Raw genomic sequence first — 22,494 nt, forward strand, 5'->3', positions numbered from 1 at the left:
CCAAAGGACCCAGTCTGTAAGGTAAACCTCCACAAGGTGCCTGGACTATGGCGATAAGAGAAATAGAAAGAAGATATATTTTCACAAATTATCACCAGTGAGTATATGCAGCTCGGGGCTGCTTCTACATTGGACAAAAGTGAGAATTTTATCCCAGGTGACTATCCTGACTGACTCCAATTAAAATTCAGACAATCAATTAATGGAATACAGCGGTCTTCCTCATGGAAAAACTTCTCTCTTCTATGTTGTTAGTTCCAGGTTATCAGTATCTATTTTAGCTGTGGCATCTAGCCGTTGCATCAGTTTAAATTTTACTTTGGAAGGTGTAAATCATGGAAAAAAGAATAACCCTATGAATTATTACATTTTCAACCCAAAAACAAAGACACTGTGGGGTTGATTTACTAAAGGCAAATACTGTGCACTTTCTTGAGAGTGCAGTAAATAAGGTAAAGCTTCACTTTGCAAAGAATACTCAATCAAAGGGAAATAAAAAAAAAAAAAACTGCATTTTTGCTTGTACATGATTGGGTGAAGACATCAGCAGATCTTCCCCTTATTTCAGAGCTTTCCCTCAGATCTAGAGCAAAAGCAATTGCAGTATACAGTATATTTGCCTTTAGTAAATCAACCTCTGTGGGTTGTATATTTAGAAGTGAGGATATGTTGGAATAGCGGAACACAAAATGTGACCAGCAAGTGTGCTCTGACATGCAGTTTATTCTACAACAAGGAAGACATGCACAGTGCATTTTACAACAAGCTGACTTTAAATAAACAGCCTATAGACTGTTGGATTACCCCATTATTCAACTATGCTCCAGCTGAAGAGTACAAACACTGTGATGAGGTGAAATGTTATGGTTTCATGGCTTGTGCATACAAGTCGAAGTAAGGTAGTCCAAGGGATAGAACTCATAGTGAGTTCCTGGAAGATGCATGGCAGTCTAAGAGAGATTTGGGGAGAATTTTACACTCTTTCTGAAGGCTAGCACAGTGGGAAAGTGGGTGATGCTCAGGTTATTCAGGTCACATGACATAGCTGCATTACATACATGTAATGTTAAACAGTGCTTTTTTGCCATATTCATTGTTAGTGAGATGCCACATTACATAGTCCATGCTGGCATATACCATGGTACTAATGTGCAATGTTACACAGCAGAAGCATTGCTAGGATTGTGAAAGATCTGGGGCACCCTGACCAAAGCAATGAGTAACATTGTTCTTACAGTGGGAGGGGCTTAGTGAGGCATTGTTAAATATAACCTAAGCCAATATGCACATATGTCACTGTCCTTGTACCCGTAAAATATGTAATAAGCATATAGAGTGCAGGGGTCAAGAGTATGTAATATACATAGTGCAAGGGTCAGGCCTAAATTATGCACAGAGTCCAATGGTTTGGAGTATGTAATGTAAGGAATGCAAGGACCAGGACAGCATCCAGTAATACACAGAGTACAGGATTCACTAGTATGTAGCACAAGAGTGACGGGGTCAGTAGTATGTAACACACAGAATGTGCAACTTTCAGTAGTATGTAATGCACAGAGTGCAGGGATCAGTAGTATTTAAAGAAAGAGTGTAGAGGTAAGAAGTACATAATGCATATTGTGCAGGGGTCAGTAGCATGTAATGCAGGGTTTAGATTATTTAAAGTATACAGTCTAGGGGTCAGGAGTATGTATGCACAAAGTGCAGTAGTATGTACCATACGTAGTCCAGTGGTCAGGAGTTTGTAATATACAGAGCCCTTTAACAAAACCTCCCTGTGTGTCCACAGCTGTGTGATATGACACTTCAGAGCCGAGGAGGAGTTTAAGAGTTCCCTTTGCTCTTCACTGCTGCTCTGATCTGAGGTCTGATGAGGAAATATGGTACTTTGCTCTCTGTAGGAGTCTCTGCATAGTGGCTGGTGATATAACCCGTGGATGTGCAGGGACACCTGCATAGCAGCAAAGTGTGGGACATGGATGACCCAGGACACATGCCCCCAGGGTATGGCACGAGCTCATGTTACACAGTGTATGTTGTATAACATGGTACTTAGATGCCACACTACAAATTGCCATATTATCATATACCATGTCATATATCACACTTTTCCTGCACCATATTGCTTCAGGGTTATTCTGAGCAGTCTTTCCCTATACCTACTTGTTGGTCACACCTATCTCTGTGTTGTCATTCTTAACAGACAACTGGTCGAAAATTGTGGTGGAAGCACAGTTGTACTATTTGGTCGATGTTCTCTGCCTTTGCACTTCTTGTCCAGCCAATTTATAAATGAAATGTGTTGTTGCAAATGGCTCCCCATATTCTTCATAAAATAGGAGGGAAAGGGCAAAGGCTTTGACAAAATGACAGTTTTTAAGAGAGCCATTATCAGAAAAATAACAGGACAGAGATGAGGATAAATAACATTTTACACTTACCTCTAGCTGTCCTTTGCTAGTCATATTTTCTGGAGCTTTCCTTTATCTAGTCTATATCTAGTAAATGTCTGTACTGTAATACCATAGCAGTTAGTGTGCATGATTTGGTTGGTAAAAGACCTAGAGTATATACCCAGCATGTATGGCAATGATATTTATGCCCCTCCCTCCTACACTTGCTTCCTATGCTCCAGCTTTTTTCTTTGAATGTAAATGTAGGGTGTCAGAACTCTGCAGAAGGACCACTGCTTCCACACAGAGGGTAAGAGTCTTTTTCTATTGTATGTTAGCAGGGGACAGGTGTTTCTACTCAGACCTAAGCTGCTTTTTCAGGGAAAAAAAAACTCTAGAACTTTATACAACTTTTGCTTTGAGGCACCTGGAAGATACAGTCAGGTCCATAAATATTGGGACATCGACACAATTCTAACCTTTTTGGCTCTATACACCACCACAATGGATTTGGAATAAAACAAACAAGATGTGCTTTAACTGCAGACTTTCATTTGAGGGTATTTACATCCAAACCAGGTGAACGCTGTAGGATTTACAACAGTTTGTATATGTGCCTCCCACTTTTTAAGGGACCAAAAGTAATGTGACAGATTAACAATCATAAATCAAACTTTCACTTTTTAATACTTGGTTGCAAATCCTTTGCAGTCAATTACAGCGGGAAGTCTGGAATGCATAGACATCACCAGATGCTGAGTTTCATCCCCGGTGATGCTCTGCCAGGCCTCTACTGCAACTGTCTTCAGTTCCTGCTTGTTCTTGGGGCCTTTTCCCTTCAGTTTTGTCTTCAACAAGTGAAATGCATGCTCAATCGGATTCAGGTCCGGTGATTGACTTGATCATTGCATAACATTCCACTTCTTTCCCTTAAAAAACTCTTTGGTTGCTTTCGCAGTATGCTTCAGGTCATTGTCCATCTGCACTGTGAGGCGCCGTACAATGGGTTCTGAAGCATTTGGCTGAATATGAGCAGATAATATTGCCCGAAACACTTCAGAATTTATTGTGACTGCTTTTGTCAGCAGTCACATCAACTATAAATACAAGAGAACCAGTTCCATTGGCAGCCATACATGCCCACGCCATGACACTACCACCACCATGCTTCACTGATAAGGTGGTATACTTTGGATAATGAACAGTTCCTTTCCTTCTCCGTACTCTTCTCTTCCCATCACTCTGGTACAAGTTGATCTTGGTCTCATCTGTCCATAGGATGTTGTTCCAGAACTGTGAAGGCTTTTTTAGATGTTGTTTGGCAAACTCTAATCTGGCCTTCCTGTTTTTGAGGCTCACCAATGGTTTACATCTTGTGGTGAACCCTCTGTATTCACTCTGGTGAAGTCTTCTCTTGATTGTTGACTTTGACACACATACACCTACCTCCTGGAGAGTGTTCTTGATCTAGCCAACTGTTGTGAAGGGTGTTTTCTTCACCAGGGAAAGAATTCTTCGGTCATCCACCACAGTTGTTTTCCGTGGTCTTCCGGGTCTTTTGGTGTTGCTGAGCTCACGGGTGCGTTCTTTCTTTTTAAGGATGTTCCAAACAGTTGATTTGGCCACACAAAGTTTTTGCTATCTCTCCGATGGGTTTGTTTTGTTTTTTCAGCCTAGTGATGGCTTGCTTCACTGATAGTGACAGCTCTTTGAATCTCATATTGAGAGTTGACAGCAACAGATTCCAAATGAAAATAGCACACTTGAAATTATCTCTGGACCTTTTATCTGCTCCTTGTAAATGAGATAATGAGGGAATAACACACACCTGGCCATGGAACAACTGAGAAACCAATTGTCCCATTACTTTTGGTCCCTTAAAAAGTGAGAGGCACATATTCAAACGGTTGTAATTCCTACACCTTTCACCTGATTTGGATGTAAATACCCTCAAATTAAAGCTAAACGTCTGCAGTTAAAGCACATCTTGTTTGTTTCATTTCAAATCCATTGTGGTGGTGTAAAGAGTCAAAAAGATTAGAATTGTGTCAATGTCCCAATATTTATGGACCTGACTGTATTTAGCTGATTTAAGCTGATAGTTCGTTTGGGCTTTAAAGATGCTGTAACTTACTCAAGACCTACTCCTGCTAGTTGTGTTTTCTTTCATCTGCCTCAAGCCTGGTACACAATATAGGTTTTTTCCATTCAACCCAGCGGGTTGAACGAAAGAAAACTCTCAGCTTCAGTCAGAGCTGCTATACTCACTAAGCAAAGTAGGTACAGCGATCTCCCCCACTGAGCTTTTGTGTTCTGACAAAGGGACTGCGCCCCCCGCCCAAACACTCCGATCAGCACTCTCTGCCATTGGCTGAGATCGCTGATCTGGAGTTGGTCGGCTGCTGGTTTTCCAGACCAGACCGACATACACACGGGCCGAATGTTGGCCTTTTTTTTTTGTTTAACCCAGCAAATGTCTACCGACATTCATCAAATATGTACCCAGCTTTAGTCACTTAGATTCTTCTTTGACATCAGGCCTCCTCTTCTACATTATGAACCTTTCAGTATAGAAAGCTTATCCCAATGTCATGAATGGATCTATCCATTGAGATTTTCTGGCACAATGATAATCCCTATGATTAGTGCCAAAGAAGAAGACACAGAGGGGTTGATTTACTAAAGGCAAATAGACTGTTGCTCCAGAGCTTAGTAACTGAGGTAAAGCTTCACTTTGCAAATAATTCCCAATCATGTGCAAGGAAAATTAAAAAAAACAAAAAAACAGCATTTTTCACATGATTGGATGATGGAAGTCTGCAAATCTTCTGCTCATTTGCAAAGCTCTGGAGCAACTGCTCTTGCAGAGTTCAACTGCACATGCAAAATGAAAAGTCTATTTGCCTTGAGTAAATCAACCTCAGAATGTCTAAGCATGCAACAAAACTGTGGTGCGAAATGCTGGTGATATTGCAGAGTAGAACCTATGTTCCTGTGCCAGGGACACATGACACAGTCGCCAAGTAAAGGTAATTCCTGTGACATCAGATTTATTAATAAAACTTTAAAGGTATAAATGTTTCAAACATCAAAATAACCCACAATTGGTTAAAGATTTTGACAACTCCAGATTACTTAACCACTAGGGATTAAACCATGAATTGGCTTATTCAACCAAGCAGAGCTTTAATACTGTGGAAGGTACAGCAACCCTTAGCAACCAAATGTTGAGGTTTAATTGGCTGTTCAGAATTACTGTTTGAAGCACCTTACTCTTTACTTTATTGAATAAGCTCATTCAGCTTTCCAAAACCAAGAACAAACCAAACCACTACATTTCCCTGCACTCTATATGCTCCAAGGCACAAGCAGTTCTGGTTTTGAACATCATTTTGGCAAAGGTCTATTGCTTTAAATGTATTATGCAACAAATACAACATCAATGTTTCCATTACTAAACAGTTCATAGTTTATCTTATTCAATGCATTGCATTGAATCCAGTCTTTTATCCACAAAGGACTGTTCATCATTGTATTTCATTGTATAAAATATTTAGTCCTTTTAAAAATTTTCAACGTCTAAAAAGTTTATCAACTTCTTCACAAAATTCCTTATAAAGTGCAGGGTTGCTGCATTTCGTATGCAAGTAGGACATCTGCCAATGTTGCGTTGTCTATCCAGTTTATTGTAGTACACTGAAAAAGTCTTTCAAAATTCCAAATGTTTCTACGGGTCGATGTGTGCTGTATGGTCACCCTGAATAAACCAGGTCCTGATAGTTTAGGGTAGCCCATTCTGAAGACTCAAGTCTGTATATTGCTGTCAGATGGACACTTTGAAGGCTCATTTACACCTCTTTATGCTCCTCTATGGCTGGAGAGGATAGGTCTCCATTAGTGCAGATTTCTTGCTTGGTTTCAGAGGTTGGCACTGACCGTCTAAGTCCTTTTGATTTTATCCTCTTTATTAGTTTGACAATAACTAATAAAATAGCACAACAAATCATAGAAAATCCACTTAGAAGGAATGCTGCTGTATAGTTTCCTGTGGTGTCCACCAACCAGCCTGTTCAGGAAGAAATACATATTTAAAATTGATTTCAGTATTAAGTGAACTAAATTAACAAACTTTGCTTTCTATACAAGTATGTTATTTGTTTTCTTGTCTGGGGAACATACATTTTAAGGTCTCTCATCACTTGATTAGAAAGTATTTCTAAACCCCATTTTTTCTTTTTTGAATAGAGTAGGGAAGGGTAAAGCCTTGTCAGGTTTTATTGCTGTCCGTGTTACCATTAGTGGGATTAATCCTTTCTACATGTTCTGATGACCATTGTCACTGTGAATAAAAGTCAGTGGAAATCTAGAATTATGGGCTGTCGCCAGAACAGGAATAGAGGGAAAAACTTCCATATTATTATTATATTATATATTATTATATTATATATATTATATTATATTATATTATATTATATATTATATTCAATATTATTTTGGGGACAGAAAAGCAAATTTTCTCAATGGAACACAGATGGCAAAAAAAAAAAAAAATAATAATAATAAAACTTGACAGCGTTTTAACCAATCCCTGCTCTAACCAAGGTAAAAAAAAATGTCTTTAGATATGCTTTTTCCTCCAATGCCAGCTAAATTTGTAATCCCTAATTTAGCCAGGAATACAAGGCAATGAATTATGTAGTAGATGCATGTAGCCTAATCTTTGGAGAAAGGTAAATGATTGTGGAATGACCCCACTAGTTTGAAAACCCTTATACTCAGAGGTGGGAGTAGGAGATTGGTAAGGTGCTGTTATGTGCCTGCAGGCTATGGAAAAGAGATGGGGCAATAAAGCTGGAAATACAATAGTAGAATTTCATTAGAAATTTTTCATTTTAAAATTGTTTCTTTATTTTTCCAATCATTAATGGGGTTGACATTCATTTTCAACCGCAATGACAAGAAACAGGATTGAAATGTTTCCTCAAATTAATTCTAACAGTATATGCCGGGGGGGGTTGTTTTTTTGTTTTTATGGTAAAGTCCATTCCTTCCAATATTGAATGTTAAAAGCAAGTGAAATTTTCAAGTACTTCTGAACAACATACAGAGTTTCCTTTTGGAGCCAGTCAGAATATCAATCAGGCAGCCAGCATTTTTTATCTCAGCACACATTTCCTTTAATCTTGCATGGCTATACTTCGATTGGGAAAATTCTACAAACTGTTGAGTAATTCATCTCCTTCTGCGTTCAAGTCTAGCAAAGACATAACATTAATCACTTATACTTTTTGCATTGAGTTTTTGATCTATCTTCCAGCTTCAGTCTTTTGTGTGCCAAGTCTCATGATAACTAATGTTTTAGGATTAGATACTGTACAGTAAATGTCCAGCTGGCTTCCCATATCTCTTGGGGATTCCAGTGGTGAGTTCTGTCTGCCATGGTCTGCTGCTGTCCCTGACTGAAATTTTCGGTGTTTCCGCCCACCTTGCGGTTTTCTTATTTCTCCTACTAACTTCCACATATTATGATATAATGAAATAACTTAAAGGGAGAGTGTAGGCCCCTTGCAATGACCAAAGAAGTTAAGAGGCCCTTGAACACAATCACAGAGGTTTTATTTCTCAACAAAAACAAATGAAGTAGACCCCTTGCAATGACCAAAGAAGGTAAGGGGCCCTTGAACTCAATCACAGAGGCTTTATTTCTCAACAAAAATGAATAAATGCACTTCAGTGAAGTCAGTCCTCTCCTAAAACTATTCCAGACAAAAACACAGTTCATCTGTCTGTCATCTGTCACCCTTATTTAGGCTTAATTATAGAGATGGGAGAAGGAGGGAGAAAGAGTTGTGCATAATTTGTGCATAATTTTGATGTAATCAAAACTTTTACATCAACCATTTTACCCCAAAGGAACCCTTGATATAATTTTCAGGTCTCAGGGAACCCCTGCTAAAATGAATTTATGTGGGGTCAGTGTGAAGCAGGCCCCCTCCAGTAAAGACAGCTTAAAACATCTTTGCTATCATGCCGCTGGCTTTGCAAAATATTATTGCACCCAGAACCAAGGAGACACATGAGACAGGCAGTTAACCAGCTGCAGCTGAGGGAACCCCTAGCAATCTCTGGCGGAGCCCTAGGATTTCACAGAACCCTGGTTAAGAAAGGCATGAATACACTTATTGTGGTTCCTTGTTATATATAGACTTACCTGATATAGGAGGGCTCACTAAATAAGGCACTGCATGGAGAAAAAACACTACTCCAAGAGCAGACGATAAGTGAGTTGTTCCAACTACATCTCCAGTCACCACAGGAATCAGAGCCACATAGGCACCATCAAAATAACCAAATGTAACAGAGAATGGTATAAGCATCTGGAAGGAATTCAGAATTGGCAGAAAGAGACAGCTAAGGCCATCCAGTGCCACAGCTATGATATAGCAGGCATATCTGTGTTTTTTCAGGGCCCTGCAAAACAAACACACAATATAATAACATGCATATTAATATTTATATTGTTTAAAAAGACATAAAATAAACCAAAGGTGCTGTTATCCTATGTATTCTATTTCATGTAGCCCTAGGGCCTCCTGGATTCTGTGCATATTTAGAGAGATTTGAAAAGATTAGAGTGTAAGCTCTCACAACCAGAGGGCCTTCAAACCCTCTTGTATTGATTTGCACTGTAATTGTACTGTCTCATTTTGTATTGTAACACACAAATTATAAATCCTGCATAAAAGTAATATATGTCAAAGAGAATACTGACCAAATAGGATATGCTCCTCAGTGAAATATATACAGTAGGTTTTACTGGATACATGTGTGTCACCAAGCCTGAATTCTCAATGTGCAGTTGGCCATGTGTGCACAATTAGGGCACATGATGAACATACAGGTAGAAATATTCAGCATTAAATGTGTTCATATCTTACATGTTTGTAGACTATGGCCAAATAAAAGAGAAAGCTGAACTCTTTTTGAAAAGGCAAGCAAATCTACTTTAGCCAGCCACCTCCTAGAGCAAAGAAAATGTCCCACAGAAGGATTATCAATGACCCATAATGGTAAGTATATTGCAAGGATAAAGGAAAACTGGAAGTACTAATAGGTCATGGGGTTGAGACTGGCCTATTACTTATCCTTGTCTGGTCAGTGTTTTGAACAAGGTGGCCCAGGTTTGAATACCACTAAAGCAAAAAGACATGCTGGGAGATTTGTATGTGATTTTTACAAAAGTTCATTCACAGAATTACATTTGTTTCCAGAGAAAATAAAACCATAATCACATACTGTAGCTGTATACAAATTTACATGCGTTCAGCCCTGCCATACAGAATAGTTAAGTTGGTTACATGACTTTACTCTAATGCAGTTAACAAGCAATGTAGCATGTTCACTTCCCTACTCCACGCCTGTCATGGAGCTGCAGACATATAAGTTCTACACTCTCTAATGTTAGCATGTTCCCTGTCAGCACTGCAGCATACATAATTTACTGCTGGCCATCCTTCTTCCAATCTAATCTGTGTTCTGCTTTACAGGGTATTATAAAAACATATTACCAAATCAAGTTCAGATACGTACACTATACTTGTATTTAAAAAACACATTTAATTAGCATTTTAAACGAATATGCAAGTGGATTAACTGGTATTTTTATACCTGCCTGGAGTTCAGCCTAAGGCAGCCCATAGATGGTGCAAATTTCTTTCCTGCCACCAAAGAAATGTGCACGATTTCCCTATCAACACGGACAGTGTTGACAGGGGAATCCCTCCTGCCTAGCAATTGTCTTCTCCCAGCAAGGACAGCTTCAGAAGACAGTTATATCGCTAGCGGTTATAGCAGCCATTTACGATAATCAGAAGCGAATCTAGAGGGCTGATTGTACCCAAACTGATCGATTTTAAAGGCTTAGTACATTCAGCCTTTCCATTACCGGTTCATATCCCGGTCGGTTCTTGCTGAACTGGCCAATATTCAAACCAAATGTTTTTCTGCTCATTTCCCTACGCCTGACTACAGTCAACACGCAGAATCCCATTATTTTCTTATTGTCCCTATTCACAATTGTTCATACAGTCACCCTACACTCTACAGACTATCCATTGAAAAAGTACATGAGCTTTTTTTTAGCTTATTCAGGCCTTGTTAGTCCCACAGACCTCAATGGAAGTGCCTGTAACTCACAATACATACATTTCTGTGCCCTTTTTCATGTTTTGAGTGCTTGAGGAGCTCTTCTCTTTCCGTAAGAACTTGCTAAGCCCAGGAAACAAACTCCTGAAGCTTGATACAAGAGCAAAAATGCCAGTAAAATGCCTGAAAAATGCTTCAAAATCACCAGAAATACGCTCTGCTTAGTTACGAAGGCAAGCTTAATTTCCTACACACACACACACAGAAAGTCCCTAAAATAATCTAAGATTGCAATAATGACTGTAGATTAATTTATTGTTCAATGCTTGAAGTCTAACACATGAGGGCAGTAGCTTCTTATCATTTTTTTAAGAACCTTTTCAAACCGATCTGCAGCCCAAACCAATACTGCATAGTTTCAGGCTGCAGAGCAGTGACAGTGGCGGTGTAATGCATTTTTTTTTTTAACAAACTTTTTTTTGAAGTGTGCATTGTGACTCTTCATTCATACCACTGTACAGAGGCGCGGTGCGCTGTGCTTCTGTGAAACGACATGCAGAGCGGTGCAATATTATGCAAACAAGAATTATTGTTTTGTGTGACATGCAGAAAAATGCAGATAACTTCACAGTATTAATGGGCCTTAAAACTGCATTCATTGGGTGTAATGATGACTGAAAACATTAGTTAGCAATTTTTAAAAGTATTATTTCTTAAAGTTATTTGCAAATATATGCCTACCAGGTGATGCTTTCCTGTTCGTTGGCATTTATTCACTAACACAAGTGCAGTCAGTTATATTTTACAATTCAGAATGCTTAAAGTGAGCTTGCGTCTTTGGGCTTTCGTTCATTTTAAGCAGGTTTTAAATTCTTATACAAGTCTATATAGGATGCAAACCCACTTGAAGCAAGTCAGAAGGAGGTCAACTGCCCCTGTCAAAAAATGGGAATTTGCTAAAACTGGAACAGGGAGAATCTGGGGCAGCTGTGCATAGTAACCAATGAATGGTGAAATACAATTCGCGCAAACGATCAACCACAGATAAAATAAAATTAAAATTGCATGCTGAACACTAAAGGGTACATGGATACGGAAAGGAAGAGAACTCACTGCTCTAGGTGATTCCAGAAGCCTAATGACACACTGGTGCACGCCTCGGCTCGCCTCCGTGGATAATCAAATGTAGAAGAAATGGCTGCACTCCAGGTGTAATCAAAATCCAGGTTTATTAGCTGAACATCCCAATGTGACAAATGTGGCAATGTAGAAGCGTTTCACACACTAGTATGTGTGCTTAATCATTACTAATAATGAATAATGATTAAGCACACATAATAGTGTGTGAAACGCGTCTACCTTGCCACATTTGTCACATTGGGATGTTCAGCTAATAAACCTGGATTTTGATTACACCTGGAGTGCAGCCATTTCTTCTACATTTGACTAAAGGGTACATCACGGTACCTGTGGGGTCCCCCAAGGCTCAGTCCTGGGACCAATTTTGTTCAATTTATTCATATATAGCATTGAGGATGGGATCAGTAGCTCGATATCAGTTTATATCTGAACAGAGTGGGCAACGACATGGAAAATTAGGTTTAATGTGGAGAAGTGTAAGGTATTGCACTTGGGGACTAAAAGCATAAACGCCCAATAAGCTTTGGGGGGGTGGGGGGGTAACCCTGGGGGAATCAAAAATGGAGCAAGATCTGGGAGTCTTAGTGGAAGATAGACTTAGTAATAGCATGCAATGTCAAGCTGCAGCTGCCAAAGCCGGCAGAATGTTAGCTTGCATAAGGAAGGGGATGTATTTCAGAGATAAATCTATAATCCTACCACTTTATAAATCACTGGTCTGACCGCATCTGGGAGTATTCTGTCCAGTTCTGGTTGCTGGTCCTCAGAAGGGATGTGATGAAGATGGAGAGAGTCCAGAGGAGAGCAACTAAACTAATTAGGGGATTGGAGGATCTTAATTATGAAGAGCGCTTACAAGCCCTTGAATTATTCTCCCTGGAAAGGAGACGCCTGAGAGGGGACATGATAGCGATATACAAGTACCTCAACGGTGATCTCAGCATAGAAAAAAACTGCTCAGTCACAACAAATGCATGAGGACACATGGCAATACAATGCGATTAGAGGAGAAGAGATTTAACCTCAGGCTACGCAGGTGGTTTTTTATAGTAAGGGCTACAAGATTGTGGAATTCTGTACCACAAATGGTAGCAACTGCAGGGAGTATGGCTACTTTTAAAAGACTCTTGGATGTACATCTCAAAGATCAGAACATTCAGGGGTATGTGAGATGATTGCATCCACGCACACCTACACAGGTTGAACTGGATGGACTACAGTCTTTATTCAACCTCAACTACTATAACTAACCCCAATAAACACATAAAAAGAAAAAAACAGTGCAGCGCAATATACTGATTGCAAATATATCCAAGCAGGATGCAAGTAAGTAATTATAAAATATAATTAAAAGTCCATATTAAAACCCAAAGGTCCCTCAATATAAGTTCCACAAAGTCAGTGAGAGGAAGAATGGAAACAGTATTCAGGTGATAAATCCCTTCAGCAACAGAAACACACCACGCTCACCTCAATTTAATCACCTCTGTGTTACCAGCAGGTCAAAAGTGCTATTCCCATACCAGGGGATCAGAGTATGTGTAGCAATGATGATCTGACGAACCTCAGCACAGTCCAAGCCTCTCATATATAGCTCAACCAATGAAAGCTCAAAGAGATCATCTTGTTTAGCAGTAAATCAATGAGACAGAACATTGATCTAATGTCGGCAAGACAGGATAGCCAGGGGTTGAAGTCATACATTGTAGCTCCTCCTCCCGTACATGTTGCATCCAACAGGACTTCGCCAGCGGAGTGGAGCTACATAGTCACCCCCCCCCCCTTTATATACCAAGCAAGCAACAATGGTAACCACGGACCTCGAAGCGGCCATTATGGCCTCTAGTGGTGACATATAGGCATAGTAACAGAATTCTATATCCACAGTGGCCTCTAATGGTAGTATTAGGGAATAAGCCAGAACTCATAACAACCTCGCTATAAAACTAGCTTAAAAAAAAACCCTCAGTACCAGCCCTGAGGGCTAAATTATATATATATCAAATACAATGTATACTAATTCTTACACACCCGCGGCTATCCTTCACATGGTTCAAATCAATACCCACATAAAAATATACATAAAAATCCACTACTATTCAAAATTAAAAACATAAGAAATAAAAGTAAAAACAAAAATAAAAAAAAAGGGGGAAAGAACCACATCATCTATCTGATATAAAACAGTTTAGATCAAACTCTGCATTCAATCCTAAGGGTACGAGCACCCCAGTCTCATAGATCCAAAAGGACTCTCTCGGATTGAGTTGCCTTATGAAATTACCCCCTCTCCAGTGTCTATTAACCCTCTCTATTCCCCAGAACCTCAATCCTCTGGGGTCCCTGTTATGATAATGCCTGAAATGTTTAGAAACACTATGGGTTTCCAAGCCTTTTTTATACTTTAACTGTACTTTTTAACTGTTTTAAATTAGATAGATGATCTGGTTCCTTCCCCCCTTTTCCTTTATTTTTACTTTTATTTTTATTTCTTATATTTTTAATTTTGAATATTAGTGGATTTGTATGTATATTTTTATGTGGGTATTGATTTGAACCATGTGAAGGATAGCTGCGGGTATAAGAATTAGTATACATTGTATTGGATATATATGAATATATATATATATATATTTATATACAAACCCAAATCCAAAAAAGTTGGGACACTGTACAAATTGTGAGTAAAAAAGGAATGGACTAATTTACAAATCTCATAAACTTATATTTTATCCACAATATAGTATAGATAACATATTAAATGTTGAAAGTGAGACATTTTGAAATGTCATGCCAAATATTGGCTCATTTTGGATTTCATGAGAGCTACACATTCCAAAAAAGTTGGGACAGGTAGCAATAAGAGGCCGGAAAAAATTAAATGTACATATAAAGAACAGCTGGAGGACCAATTTGCAACTTATTAGGTCAAATAGCAACATGATTGGGTTAAAAAAGAGCCTCTCAGAGTGGCAGTGTCTCTCAGAAGTCAAGATGGGCAGAGGATCATCAATTCCCCCAATGCTGGGGTGAAAAATAGTGGAGCAATATCAGAAAGGAGTTTCTCAGAGAAAAATTTGAAAGAGTTTGGAGTTATCATCATCTACAGTGCATAATACCATCCAAAGATTCAGAGAATCTGGAACAATCTCTGTGTGTATAGGTCAAGGCCGGAAAACCATACTGGATGCCCGTGATCTTCGGGCCCTTAGACGGCACTGCATCACATACAGGAATGCTACTGTAATGGAAATCACAACATGGGCTCAGGAATACTTCCAGAAAACATTGTCGGTGAACACAATCCATTGTGCCATTCGCCGTTGTCAGCTGGAACTCTATAGTCCAAAAAAGAAGCCAAATCCAAACATAATCCAGAAGCGCAGGCGTTTTCTCTGGGCCAAGGCTCATTTAAAATGGACTGTGGCAAAGTGGAAAACTGTTCTGTGGTCAGACAAATCAAAATTTGAAGTTCTTCTTGGAAAACTGGGACACCATGTCATCCGGACTAAAGAGGACAAGGACAACCCAAGTTGTTCTCAGCGCTCAGTTCAGAAGCCTGCATCTCTGATGGTATGGGGTTGCATGAGTGCGTGTGGCATGGGCAGCTTACACATCTGGAAAGGCACCATCAATGCTGAAAGGTATATCCAAGTTCTAGAACAACATATGCCCCCATCCAGATGTTGTCTCTTGCAGGGAAGACCTTGCATTTTCCAACATGACAATGCCAGACCACATACTGCATCAATTACAACATCATGGCTGCGTAGAAGAAGGATCCGGGTACTGAAATGGCCAGCCTGCAGTCCAGATCTTTCACCCATAGAAAAATTTGGCACGTCATAAAGAGGAAGATGCAACAAAGAAGACCTAAGACAGTTGAGCAACTAAAAACCTGTATTAAACAAGAATGGGACAACATTCCTATTCCTAAACTTGAGCAACTTGTTTCCTCAGTCCCCAGACATTTGCAGACTGTAAAAAAAGAAGAGGAGATGCCACACAGTGGTAAACATGGCCTTGTCCCAACTTTTTTGAGATGTGTTGATGCCATAAAATTTAAAATCAATTTATTTTTCCCTTAAAATTATACATTTTCTCAGTTTAAACATTTGATATGGCATCTATGTTGTATTCTGAATAAACTATTGAAATTTGAAACTTCCACATCATTGCATTCTGTGTTTATTCACAATTTGTACAGTGTCCCAACTTTTTTGGAATCAAGTTTGTATATATATATATATATATATATATATATATATATATACACTATAATTTTCCCCTCAGGGCTAGTACCGAGGGTTTTTTTATAGCGAGGTTGTTATGAGTTACGGCTTATTCCCTTATACTACCAGTAGGGGGCATTGTGGATAAACAATTCTGTTTCTATGTGGCCACTAGAGGCCATAATGGCCACTTTGAGGTCTGTGGTTACCATGTTTGCTCGCTTGGTATATGAGGGTGACTTTGTAGCTCCACCCCGCTGACGAAGTCCCGTAGAACGTAACGCGTACGGTAGGCAGAGCTACAATGTATGACATCACCCGCTGCTATCCTGTCTTGCCAACATTAGATTGATGGTCTGTCTCGTTGACTTGCTGCAAAACAAGACGATCTGTTTGAGCTTTCATTGGTTGGGCTATATAGGAGAGGCTTGGATTGTGCTAAGGTCCATTGCTACACATACTCAGATTCCCTGGTATGGGAATAGTGCTTTTGACCTGCTGGTAACACAGAGGTCATTAAATTGAGGTGAGCGTGGTGTGTTTCTGTTGGCAAAGGGATTCATCACCTGAATACTGTTTCCATTCTTCCTCTCACTGACTGTGTGGAACTTATATTGAGGGACCTTTGGGCTTTAAAATTGACTTTTAATTATATTATATTATATTACATTATATTATATTATATTATATTATATTATATATTTACTTACTTGCATCCTGCTTGGATATATTTGCAATCAGCATATTGCGATGCACTATTTTTCTTTTTACATAGCAACCAATGAGCTTCTAGCTTCAGCTTGTTCAGTTAAATCTGGAAAAAAAAGCTAGAAGCTGTTTGGCAGCCAGACTCAACTACTCCAGATTCAGTGTAATCTGTTTGGTTAAGCCCACCAAAATATGTGAAAAAAGCATTGATTTTTTATTTATTTTTTTTAAGCTGAGCTCCAGGTGCAGGTTGGACCAATGTATGTATGTATGTATATTCCATACCTGTGGGACCGTTGTAATCAATGTAGTAGTCACCACTACTACAGTGACAATTGCTGTCTTCCAGGTTGCTTGCTTAGCATGGGTGACATTCAGAGAATGCCTTAAATTTTTCCTATTTACATATGTCTGCAAACCATTCTTAGATTGGGCGGTGACATCACAATCTCCAAGAATAATTGGAAGATATTGATTCCAAGGACAACCACTCACAACCACATCCTTGTTATTAATAGCATCATAAAAATAAAGAAAGAAGAACCCAGATATTCTGGAGTAGTGGGGAACTCAACCCCATCTAGGGGAGTTAGCCCACATTATCTTCTTAAGTTTGGGACTTTAAAGGCTGTGAAGTTGTCATAAACTGGAAAAGCACTCAATATTTAAAATAACATCTTTTATTCAAACATCAAAAAAAGCATGCCAAGCATTCAAATTGACCCTCCATGGTATAGGTGGTGGGCAAACATCCAGTGGCTCGAACACCCCCAAAGCACAAGTGGGCACCAAGAGGGGCCACCGCAAGGAGGGTAAGCCAATTGACGGGCACTGGACTGCTCAATAATAGGAAAGGAGATGCAGTATACACACTTACATTGGTGGACCAAGGTAATCTGGACCAATGTAACTATGCAGTAAAATTCATACCCAGAGTTCAGCTTCATAAAATTCTGGTTAATTAAATTTTAGTGGGAAAATATACATAAACTTTCAGTAAAAACTGCATCAAAGCCACTACCCCTTTCACCTTGGTCCTTCTATTTTTATATTCTATTCACAGATGTATTAGTTGTCTTTGTATTAGTTATTTGTATGTCAGATTGTGCAGTAGCACCTTTCTCAGTGCCTGCAAAGATAACAGGATACACTGTCAAGGGATTGTACTGTTCTTACCAGAAGAGTACACTAGTAGTGCACAATGCTGTACAGTAAATGCTTCTGCTATCAGTATGGAGCTTAACTAAGCAAACACACATCTTTCATACGCAAAAAGCTTCATATTAAATTGAACAATAAAAAAATGTCAAGGTTTTTAAAAGCTTTACACACCTAGACAATATTATTTACATTTAAGTATGCCTAAAGCCAAAACTGTGCTTTTGGGTTTGCATATAATAGAAAATGGTTAGAACCCTGTCAGGATTTTTCTTGTCTGTAGCCCATTGGGGGGATTTCCTTACAATTCCTATCATGTATACACAATGGGAAGTAAGAGAAAATCTCTCCAAAAAGAGAGGAGCTCCCATTTCAGACAGCAGTCACCAGAAAGGTATCCCCAGTTAAAGATATTTCCTTTGTTCCTTTTCTGTTGAAAGCTCAAAATGAAAGATTTTTTTCACTATAAAGGTGGCTATATATGGCTCAAATTTCAGTCGATTCATGTGAATAAGCAGAAAATTTGAGCTACGAGTGGCCTTTGCAACACCACCCAGCTCTAAAAAAGTTCCACTGGCAAAAAGTCAGCTGCAGTCATTGTTCTGGTATTTTGATAGCCATGGGTACCAGCTATCAGAACACAATAGCCAACAGTGAGACATTTGTAGATCTACGCTATTAAGAGTGGATGGAGGAATTTATGAATTGAATTAAAGAAGTCTTTAGATGTATGGCCAGCTTGTGTCCTGGTTACAGTGGTTACCAGGGGAAGTAGACAGTGTAAATCTCCCCCAGTATGGACCTAGATATTGATTAAAACTGACAGAGGTTCTATCCCCCGGCTACTCTATCAAAAAGAAAAAATATTTAAATAAACTTTAAGGTGACTGCATCCACGTATATCTAAAACACAAAAACTGTACAAAAGACTGTAAATTCTCTTTATGTGCCAAATATGTGGATCTTTTCCTGGCCTCAACGTCCTGGACATCCTGAAAAGCTAACTCACAGATACAGCCAATAAAGCCCTTTACCCTAGACACACTAGCCTTTGTGTGATCAACATAGAACACTGTAGGTTCAATTCACAAAGTTAACCTACCAGCATTAGGGTCTTTATTAAAGACAAAAAGTGACAGCTATTATCAGCTGAGTTTAATGAAATCTGAAAATTAGAGTTGCATGACTTATCCTTTGTTAAAGCTTTGTGAATATAGCCTTATGGCATCTATGGTCTACTTCTTTGAAAGCAATGAGCCATTATATCCATCCACTTCATACCATCTTATTGCATTCAAAGCCTGTCTCCACGGAATCCAGTGTACTTTAGAGCCATTCTACATCATATATTAAACACCTACTTTAAGTAATAAAAAGTTAGCCAAAGTATGTTTATTGTTGCATTGTATAGTTAGAAATTAACTTAAATTTACCTTCTGTCTGTCAGCCATCCAAAAGTAATGTTCCCAACAATGTCTATGACGCCAAGTATTGACATTAGGAAGGCCGCTTGTTGGTGGCTAACTCCAACACTTAGGGCATAAGGCACAAGGTAGACAAATGGAGGGCTACATCCATAGGCCAAGAAGAGGAAGGACACAGCTAGTACAATGAAGTTAGGCTTTAGGAGAAAGCTGTATTCCTTTTGGGAGCAGTAACAGAGGCTCTTATGGCTGCAATCCTGGCTCAGAGGTGAGCATTTAGTGGATGGGTTTGTACTGTTATTTGATTCATTTGGACTGTGCTCCTGCTTTAGTGACGAGTGTGCAAAGTCCTCTCTTAGGGTTATTGGTCTCATTAAAGCACCACAGACGCAAAGATTGGCCACAAAACCACCAAGGATGAGCAGAGCCCCTCTCCAGGAAAATTGTTCAATTAGCATCTGAACCACCGGAGCTAAAATAAAAGTGCCAATGCCACTGCCTGACATGGCAATTCCATAAGCCAAGGCTTTTCTCTTGTCAAAGTACTTTCCCACCATGGCAATTGCAGGGCTATAACAAAGTGCAAATCCCAAGCCTGAAAAAAAAAAAAAAATAATAAAATTTTTTTTGGGAAACAAACACAATAATACATTTTAGAATGTTTTAAGGGCTTGTTCACACCAGGTGTGTTGAGTTATGTTAGCATTAATCAACGCATGCTCAATTTAAAGGGCACAAAAAAAAAAAAAACAATTGTTCATGCCAATTTCCCCATACCTGTGCAGTGGCCTGTAATATGCTTACATTTTCCACAGTGCAACACACATCACCACATGTAACATTTGAGGTCGCAATACGCTTTTGCACATAGACTGAAATGAAATGCCGATTTGCGACATTTCAATAAAGTTAAAAATAGGAAAAAAGTAAACAGTGGGATGCTTTGTATTGCAGTACCCCTACGCAACACACATCAGCTAGTGTTAGTTATATAGAGCATAACACAAGTGGGCTGGTGTGAACAGGGCCTAACACCTACAAGGACAGAAAATTGAGGCTGCCATTTTCGATTTATTTTTAAAAACGATAGTTCACATTTATTGAAAGCTCTATAAGTCCACACTCCCTCCTTCTCTAACCTAAAACCACCTACTCTAACCAAGTCTCCCCACCAAGCTGCATACTTACCTCAGCATTAAACCAGGCTCTATCATCTCCTAACCTTAAACATTCTGCATGCCGCAGTATTGAGTCACCTTACTGAGTTTAGCAATATCTGCTATTTGTTATAGATGAGCCCCTCAGAGTATGGCTCTATACACAGCAGGGGAACCAAAGAAAGGTAAGTATGTACAGCTGTGAAATGAAGCAAAAAACAAGTTAGCTTTAATTTAACTTGTTGCCTAACCCACAGTCTCCAAATGTCTTACACATTCAAAATTCTAAACTGCAATTTGCTATTTTAAAATTGTGCAAATCAGTACATTTAGAATTTCAATGTAACAATTACATTGAAGGGAAGTATTTTCATTAACCGTTTTGTTGAATGCATCGGTAAGCCCTCAGCCCTTTTTCATACCCAATTGTTTGTTCCCTGTGGTCCTTTATACGTATTATGAACCCATGTACATTTCAGGCCACATTGCCAGCAGTGCTCATTATGTAATAGATTAGACAATTTTTAAAGTACTGGTCATCATATTAAAAATGTTTCACAAGAAATAAAAACATTCAAAGCAAACAGCCACTGGTGTGTTGATGCAGGTGCCTTTGTGATGCACATTCTTCCTTTGCAAATGCCTGGCAGATTTCCATGCAAAAACAATAGTAATGCCAGATTATTAATACTATCCTCTTGGAGACTGCAAACTAAGCTTTTAATACCACAGCTACTCGAAGCTAATAACGGTTGTTAGTATTCCTGTCTCCATTTAACTAGAGAAATAACCAACAGTCATTGACACGTGGGCTAAAATGACAACATTTTCTATTTCTGTGTGTGCGTTGCTTTCACTATAATATAATGTAATCACTATAACAGGTTGAAATCACTATAAGTCCTTTATTAAACTGTATTGTAACTGTACTGTCTGCCCTCATGTTGTGAAGCGCTGCGCAAATTGTTGGCGCTACAGTGGGGAAAATAATTATTTGATCCTTTGCAGATTTTGTAAGTTTGCCCACTTTCAAATAAATAAAGGGCTTATGTATTTTATCATAGGTGTATTTTAAATATTAGAGACAGAATATCATCCAAAAATCCAGAAAACGACATAATACAAATGTTATAAATTGAGTTGCAGTTCAGTGAGTAAAGTAGGTAATTGATCACCTACCAACCAACAATAATTCTGGCTCCCACAGACTGGCTACAGTATGTGCTCATGTGGTACGCAGATTAGTCCTCAATTTAAGAAGGTGTTCCTAACGACACCTCGTTATGTGTATAATAGACATCTGTCAGAATCATTTTCTTTCATTCAACACTCAGCATCATGAGCAAGACCAAAGAGCTGTCAAAGAATGTCAGGGACATTATTGTAGACCTGCACAAGGCTGAAATAGGCTTCAAGACTATAAGCAAGAAGCTTAGTGAAAAGAAGACAGCTGTTGGAGCGATTATTCGCAAATGGAAGAATTACAAAATAACCATCAACCACCCTCGGTCTGGAGCTCCATGCAAGATTTCACCTCATGGGGTAAGGATGATCATGACAAAAGTGAGTGATCAGCTCAGAACTACATGGAAGGGGCTTGGGAATGATCTCAAGGAAGTTGGGACCACGGTCACCAAACAAACCATTGGTAACACAATACGCAACCACAGATTGAAGTCCTGCAGCGCCCGCAAGGTCCCCCTTCTCAAGAAGGCAAATGTACAGTCCAGTCTGAAGTTTGCTAATGAACATCAAAATGATTTAGAGAAGGATTGGGAGAAAGTGCTGTGGTCAGATGAGAGCAAAATTGAGCTCTTTGGCATCAACTCGACACGCCATGTTTCGAGGAAGAAGAATGCTGACTATGGCCCTAAGAACACCATCCCTACAGTCAAGCACAGAGGTGGAAACATTATGCTTTGGGGCTGTTTCTCTGCTAAAGGTACAGGCCAAATTTACCACATTGAAGGGCCAGTGTAAGGGGCCATGTATTGTAACATCTTGGATGAGAAACTTCCCTCAGTCAGAACACTAAGGATGGATCGTGGATGCGTCTTCCAGCATGACAATGACCCAAAACATACCGCCAAGGCAACAAAGGAGTGGCTCACGAAAAAGCACATTAGGTCATGAAGTG

At 39.2% G+C, this 22,494-nt stretch overlaps 1 protein-coding gene across 4 annotated transcripts in view; it reads right to left on the minus strand.

The window, feature by feature from the left end:
* Positions 1 to 5,417: 5,417 nt before the first annotated feature.
* SLC16A12 (solute carrier family 16 member 12) overlaps positions 5,418 to 22,494 on the minus strand; it is a 111,122-nt gene continuing 94,045 nt past the window's right edge. For all 4 annotated transcript variants that reach the window (XM_082267618.1, XM_082267619.1, XM_082267620.1 and 1 more), the window contains 3 exons: positions 19,210 to 19,795; positions 8,605 to 8,864; positions 5,418 to 6,459 (listed from right to left, as the gene is read on the minus strand). In XM_082267618.1, coding sequence (XP_082123744.1) covers positions 6,242 to 6,459; positions 8,605 to 8,864; positions 19,210 to 19,795 — 1,064 coding nt within the window. In that variant the 3' untranslated portion in view covers positions 5,418 to 6,241. The remainder of the gene's footprint in view (positions 6,460 to 8,604; positions 8,865 to 19,209; positions 19,796 to 22,494) is intronic.

The sequence above is a fragment of the Pelophylax lessonae genome (genome assembly GCF_965119305.1).
Source record: "Pelophylax lessonae genome assembly, chromosome: 9".
NCBI classification, from domain to species: Eukaryota; Metazoa; Chordata; class Amphibia; order Anura; family Ranidae; genus Pelophylax; species Pelophylax lessonae.